This window comes from Mytilus trossulus, unplaced genomic scaffold, assembly GCF_036588685.1.
Source record: "Mytilus trossulus isolate FHL-02 unplaced genomic scaffold, PNRI_Mtr1.1.1.hap1 h1tg000380l__unscaffolded, whole genome shotgun sequence".
Taxonomy (NCBI): Eukaryota; Metazoa; Mollusca; class Bivalvia; order Mytilida; family Mytilidae; genus Mytilus; species Mytilus trossulus.
In genome coordinates this window covers 534,419-542,332 of record NW_026963343.1, presented here as the reverse complement: position 1 = coordinate 542,332, position 7,914 = coordinate 534,419, and the positions used below count along the sequence as shown (strand labels likewise).

The window sequence follows — 7,914 nt, the reverse complement described above, 5'->3', positions numbered from 1 at the left end:
TCAATGATTTGGTTGAATTTTATGGACATTGAAAGACCCGGGGGGTCTCAACCTCATTTAAGCGGTCTCGGGTAGGTTTTCGCTATATATTTTGAATATCCAACTGGCACTTTGGGCGCTCCGTAAACATAGAAGACAGGAAGTGTACCCAAATTCCTTTTATTCACGTTTGTATCTACCTATTGACTAAATGTCTGTCAAATATTAGAAAGATTGAGAGATCAGGGGGCTCTCACCATTACCCTGTGCCCTTTGTCCTAAAATTTTGACATTTTTCGACTGATTTGTTTTTGTTTTTTTGGCTTTCCATATATATTTCTATTTATAGTTATAAATATTTCTAGAGTTATGGGTTTTTCTTTTTGTCTTAAGAAATATTATACACAAAAGTACATCTTTGAAGTCGTTTTATTGACAAAACTCTATATTACATAAAGACAAATATGTAACATGAAAAAGGGTTTATATTCGAGGACAACGAGAAATTACGACGAGAAATTACGACAGCTTGAAAAGTTCATTTAACGATTTTCTACGTATTTTATCAGTCTTTTTAAATATGAAAATCATGCTTTTTATGTTATCAAGTATAATTTTTTTCATTAAATTTTGAATATCAAACCGGCTGCTAGCAGCCGATTGGATATTGAATATCGAATAACGAATAACGAACCGGCTGCTAACTTCACATACATGCACAAAACACATACTTATTTTTGAAATAAAAAATATCCGACCTGTATTTATAATTGTTCATATGTGTTATATTTGCGTTTCGTTAGATTAAGTCTCTTTCCATTTATCTAAACTGTTTAATATTCTTCATTTGAATACCAAATTGCAACTAAGCAAAAACACAGTCAGGTTCAAATATAGTAATGTTATACAGAATAAAATTGAGAATGGAAATGGGGAATGTGTCAAAGAGACAACAACCCGACCAAAATAAAAAAACACAACAGCAGAAGGTCACCAACAGGTCTTCAATGTAGCGAGAAATTCCCGCACCCGGAGGCGTCCTTCAGCTGGCCCCTCAACAAATATATACTAGTTCAGTGATAATGAACGCCATACTAATTTCCAAATTGTACTCAAGAAACTAAAATTTAAATAATACAAGACTAACAAAGGCCAGAGGCTCCTGACTTGGGACAGGCGCAAAAATGCGGCGGGTTAAACATGTTTGTGAGAAATACACATCGTAAAGTATAAACTTATGGCATATTATATACTGATGGCAATAAGGTAAAATAACTATTCAATAGCCAGTCTTTCTGCAATTATATCATTGTCCTAAATCATATTGCTATCAACATATCAACAGCATGCTCTTATCTCACAAGAGTCAAGGAGACTAAATTCATTCTATTTGGATACGGATAATTTGATGATGTCTCAGATATCATTGGTATCTCTTGTACGTCAGAAGACTTGTCGAACTTTGATATAACCTCTGTGTCATAGCGATTTACTGTTTTCATCATACATGTTCGCTTTAATAATCTCCGAAAGGAACAGGTTGGCTTATATCACACATCTCCTTTCATTCATAGGATGTAACGCTTTTTGATTATGAAACACACCAATTTGTTATATGTCATTGTATTTCATGAGGGCCTCAGGGAAGTTTAGCCTTTACAGCTAACTGTGTAACCCTCTTTAAATAAAGAATTATTATTATTATTATTATTATTGTTATTATTATTATTATTTTTTAATTATTATTATTATTATTAATAGTATTATTATTATTATTATTATTATTATTATTATTATTATTAGTATTATTAGTATTATTATTATTATTATTATTATTATTAGTATTATTAGTATTATTATTATTATTATTAATTAATTATTATTATTATTATTATTATTAGTTACAGTTTCGATATCGCGCACGAAGGTAATCATTTTAATTGTCGAATATTAAACTGTCACTTACATGTATGTACCTGTGACACTACTTATATGATATACATGGCATTATTTGTACCTGTGACACTACTTATATGATATACATGTATGTACCTGTGACACTACTTATATGATATACATGGCATTATTTGTACCTGTGACACTACTTATATGATATACATGGCATTATATGTACCTGTGACACTACTTATATGATATACATGACATTATTTGTACCTGTGACACTACTTATATGATATACATGACATTATTTGTACCTGTGACTCTACTTATATGATATACATGGCATTATTTGTACCTGTGACACTACTTATATGATATATATGGCATTATTTGTACCTGTGACACTACTTATATGATAAACATGGCATTACATGTACCTGTGACACTACTTATATGATATACATGGCATTATTTGTCTAGACCTATAGTTCCTTATCACAATCTATATATAGATATCCCCTACTTAAAACGATCCAAATATGGTGGACACGTTAGCAACGGAAGACTATGTCACCATTGCCGTGTATTTTGGAATTGTTTTGGCAGTTGGTTTATGGGTAAATAAACATAATCCATATTTATTTTTTTGTGAAAATAATATTGCTTAGTTTTGTCAACGTCTTATATGCAAACATTTAAAGTACACAAACAATGCTTAGTAAAGCAGTTCTCTCATAAAATGACTGAACGGAGTATGTTTCTGAAATGAGAGATTCAAAATTGCAATCGTAGCTATTTTTCAGTTGCTACTTTCCGCACAAAATGTGTATTACTTCACAATTATGGAATACGTACAGAAATGAATTTAAGAAAAGAAACGGAGAATGGGCCAAACAGAGAACAACTCTACCAAAGAGCAGAAAACAGCCGAATAACACCAATGAGTCTTCAACACAGCAAGTAAATACCGCACCGGGATCGGGTTGGTCCCTTAACAAAAATGTGCACTAGTTCAGCGAAAATATTCGAATAAATAGTAAAATGTTACAATACTTATTATACTAAAAATTGTAGATTAGCAGTGAAAGATAAAAATAATAGAAATAAGCGAAAAATAGTTCAAACTCCCAAAGACAAAGAAGACCTTACATATATGAAGAGGTGTTTGGCCATTCGTCATTTATTTTATAATTCATTAAATTTAGTATTTACACATCATTTGCTTTCAATTGTTTTGTTTGAAGAGTTCCTAATGAACTTACATTCATTACAGTGGTTCGACACACCAAATTTATAAAGCGTTATTTTTATAAAATATATGTAGTTACATGTATAAGAGTTATTCCATTTTATAGTCCACATTTCGTCCGAATCGTGGAAATGTTACTGGCTACTTTTTGGCGGGGAAATCGATGCACTGGATACCAGTAAGTATTTTAGACGAGCAAAATGTGCATATTTAGAATTCTTTCCCTCTCGACCGTTATAAAGCTACATACACATTGCATTAATACTGATCGATGAAAATGTGAATCAGCCAAAAGGCAAACAGCTAAAAAGTTAATTTAACATGTTTTTGTTCTGTAAGTTTTACTATAAGTATTGCTATAAAGAAGCAATTGGTCTATTATAGTATTGGTGATGTAATTTGGTTTTTCAAACCATCTCAGATAACACAATCCCATTTGTTGTCGTTCATTTGCTTTGTTCAATTTTTCAACTAAGGACTGCCTTGGTAATAACAATATGGTCACTTAGATATTTTTTTCGACCGGCAGTAAAACCTTTGTCAAAGTGAGCTACATGTATGCGGGATGTAAAAGTACACATCCACGTCTGTTCTGTATTCGTGTAAAGTGAATGTCACGCTCTGTGCACGCTTAGAACCCTTGCAACAACTTTGTTTGGTTCATAGGTGGCCTGTTGCACGGCATAATTTCTTTTCCGATACGATAAACCATCATCTTCCACTGGCAGTCCAAATTTTATTATACATGTACAGGGTTAATATTGTATTTATTGTTTTCGTCTCAAACATCTATGACAAATCAATCACTGGACAGTAGTTAAGCAACCACAAATCAATCAATAAACTCTTAGTAACTGTTTATTCGATGTATTTGGTATTTGATATTGTATTCTTGAGCTTGGAATACCAATGTTTAATGCAGTAATGTAATACGTTTAACAAATCTCTCATAGTAATAAAGACAAATGTATTAGAATAATGTGTAGTGAAGTAGAAATTACGATATTGAATAACTTGTATACTGTGTGTCAGGGTTTCAATTTATTGTATGAAATATTGGCTCATTGTAAAAATGAACGCGTATGATTAACAATTGTCACACAAAAGTTTTACCCCGCCTGTATGTCATATATGTTTTTCGATCATTATTTTGTACATAAATCAGGCCGTTAGTTTTACATTTTTCATTTCGGGGGCGTTTTATAGCTAACTATTTGGTATGAATTTTGCTCATTGTTGAAGGATATACGGTGACCTATAATAGATGTTAATTTATTTCATTTGGTCTCTGGTGAAGTGTTCAACTTGTCTCATCGGCAATCATACCGCATCTTATGAACAGAGCTTCAGTGATGTCGTGTAAATTGTATCGTACTTTGTTAATACCGCGACATCAGTGTTAGTATGCACGTATAATATACATTATATATATTATTACCTAGTTCCAATATACTTCAGAATCTAATCCTTTCTGGGTAATATTTTCGAAACCAAAAGGTTGTGATTGGTTTTTTAAAAACGTTCTAAAAAATAGAAATTAAATTAATACGTAACGTCATTTTCATTTTGGTGTACGAACAATTACATTACCAATAGTCCTTAGTAAGATTGTGAAAGGACAAAACCTATTTCAGGTTGGTGCATCAATTTATGCTAGTAATATTGGAGCTCCAATGTTCATTGGTTTAGCTGGGACAGCTGCTGCTTCTGGGTTGGCTGTGACTATATATGAATGGCATGTAAGATTTGATTTTGAATTACAGTAAATTTCATATGAATGAACATAGTTCGCGTGACCGGCAAAATGCACCCCACCACCCCCTGTCGGTCGCATATATAATGTATTGATTTAGACATGGAAAAGAACGTGCTTTTGCAGGACAAAAACAGTGTTCAAGTAAATGGGAAATCCTCAAAATATTGGTTTGTCATTTAAAGTATTAATAAAGTATATAGTGTGGAAAATGGGTAATAAGTGGCATCGTTTTTCGTGGAGAATATAATGGTAAGTGATAAATTTTCTTCCTCAAATCTGTACTATAACTACAAGATGTCTTGAAGACGAGCCTATATAGAATTATATATACTCTCATAGAATTTGGCTCGTATATATCCTTGATTGCGTTTAAAAATATACGTCAGTATTTTTTATCTGCATTTGTGAAATGTCAGACCTTCTGTTGTTTACAAATTTACTATGTTTTCTTGATAGTAAATATAACATTTTTGTTTAGAGAAAAAATACTTTGAAATTCTCCTTAAGCCACTACAATTCTGCAGCATAAATAAAATGTTGTTTTTTTGTTTGTTTGTTTGTTTAGCTTTTTCGTGTCCTTGTACATTTGTGTCAATATATTATTATTTTTTTACAAACAGGCAGTGTTTATACTAATAACTCTGGGTTGGATCTTTGTACCGGTGTATGTATCAAGTGGAGTAAGTACATCCAGGCAGTGTTTATACTGATAGCTCTGGGTTGGATCTTTGTACCGGTGTATGTATCAAGTGGAGTAAGTACATCCAGGCAGTGTTTATACTGATAGCTCTGGGTTGGATCTTTGTACCGGTGTATGTATCGAGTGGAGTAAGTACATCCAGGCAGTGTTTAAACTGATAGCTCTTGGATTGGATCTTTGTACCGGTGTATGTATCAAGTGGAGTAAGTACATCCAGGCAGTGTTTAAACTGATAGCTCTGGGATTGGATCTTTGTACCGGTGTATGTATCGAGTGGAGTAAGTACATCCAGGCAGTGTTTAAACTGATAGCTCTGGGATTGGATCTTTGTACCGGTGTATGTATCAAGTGGAGTAAGTACATCCAGGCAGTGTTTAAACTGATAGCTCTTGGTTGGATCTTTGTACCGGTGTATGTATCAAGCGAAGTAAGTTGGTTCTTTTCAATGCAAAACATACAAGATACTCATATTTTCTAGTGACCGTTCAAAATCAAAGAATTAAGCCGATTTCCATACTGTTGTTTTCGTGAAAACTTATCCAAAAACAAAATATACCAAAAATTACAAAAAGTAATATGCATTTACAACAGTGACAAAACACAAGTCTAACACGCGCGGTACACATAAATTTATATACCGAAATAAACAAAATGTAATATAAATTGCATAGAGTGTTAAGACAAATATAGAAAGATAAAAATACAGAGAAGCCAAACTCAGAGACAACAATTCCATCGCTTCTGAAGTGTAAAGAAAAAGAGTTTGTTATATACCATACCACGGACAATAGTTGAATTGAATACATGTTAGGAATATATCACTTAGAAGTTCGTCACAAAAAATCGTCAGATTACCTACAGAAAATTAAGAAGTGTCGAGAACTACGACATCGTTAACCCATTAGATAATCGGTCATTTGTGAGAGCTCTATGACTGAGTAAACAGCCGCCAGTTGGGGAAATGTGACACTGAAAGACAGATGTGATGGGAAATGAATCATAATGATTTTAATTCTAACTTACGAATCTATACTGTCTATACTGTCAGTAATGCTACGGTATTGTAAAAAGGCTATATTGTTATTTGGATGGAGAGTTGTCTCATTGGCACTCACACCACATCTTCTTTTATCTATATATTAACCTGGAGAAGTTCGCTGTTCGTTGTCTTTGTTTTACGTCTGTAGAATGGACAGCCATTGAAGGCTGATGTAATATTTTCATTTTGATCAAATTGCCATAAATTTAATTGTGCATACAAAACGCTCGTCTGGCCTAACAAGCCTGTAATTGTTTATAAGTGTGTTTAGAAGTTTATGTAAACTAAGCAACTCGATCGCAGTTCGTTATTTAAACCCTACCTTGGTTTGCATTTATATACATCTCTGCTGAACAAAAAATAAAAAAAAATACTTCTTAGCATCCACACAGAAAGATTGATAGTTTTTATTAAAATTAATATGACAATTGAATTACAGGCATTTACTATGCCAGAATACCTCAGGAAGAGATTTGGTGGAACACGTATTCGAATGTACAGCTCATTCTTTGCTCTTATTGGATATATATTTTTCAACATTTCTGTAGGTATAAGTAGTTTCTAAGTCTAAGATGGGTGTAAATATTTCGGGTTATGAAAATCCAATGAAGTATTTGTAGAGCAGCAATAAATCAATCACACAAAAATGGAATTGGAATGACGGAAAGGATGAATGTGAAAGCTAAAATTACGACAATAGCAGAATAGAATTATAGGATATTAATATTTTTTCTCTCTAAATTATGGAACCTATAAAGAGCATTTAGATTAGATACAATATGGATTACAATATAATTTGCATATATGATATCCATGAGCCTCAGAGTCAAATGAGGTTAAAATAAACAATGCATTTTATTTGAATATGACGGTAAATTAATGCCTATATTTGTGATTATATTTTGAACAATCAAAAATGATAAAAAGACAAAATATTTCTTTTAATTACTGCAGGCAGAGATATACTCAGGAGCAATATTTCTCAGACACATACTAAAATGGAACATGTACCTCTGTGTTGTTATCATACTAGCTGTGACAGCTGTTTTTACTATTGTTGGTAAGATACATTGAATCGTTTGACTGATATAAATAATTGCTTTACTTGAAGAGAAATACACCGCTAATTGTGCAATTTGATTGGTTACCAAAACAGTTGGTGCGAGTCCATATCCTTTGAAAAGAATCAAAGTACTTAAGTACTGAACATCGGATGACTGCAAGTTCTTGTGGGTGGTTAAGCCACATGTCACAGAAAAAGATCACATTCCTATACCTGAAACTGAGGT

General features: G+C 32.6%; 1 protein-coding gene across 1 annotated transcript in view; it reads left to right on the top strand.

Moving 5' to 3' along the window:
- The first annotated feature begins 2,420 nt into the window (after window positions 1–2,420).
- LOC134702052 (sodium/glucose cotransporter 4-like) overlaps window positions 2,421–7,914 on the top strand; it is a 28,208-nt gene continuing 22,714 nt past the window's right edge. Inside the window, exons 1-6 of the mRNA XM_063563150.1 lie at window positions 2,421–2,498; window positions 3,237–3,308; window positions 4,765–4,869; window positions 5,507–5,566; window positions 7,065–7,169; window positions 7,580–7,685. Coding sequence (XP_063419220.1) covers window positions 2,421–2,498; window positions 3,237–3,308; window positions 4,765–4,869; window positions 5,507–5,566; window positions 7,065–7,169; window positions 7,580–7,685 — 526 coding nt within the window. The remainder of the gene's footprint in view (window positions 2,499–3,236; window positions 3,309–4,764; window positions 4,870–5,506; window positions 5,567–7,064; window positions 7,170–7,579; window positions 7,686–7,914) is intronic.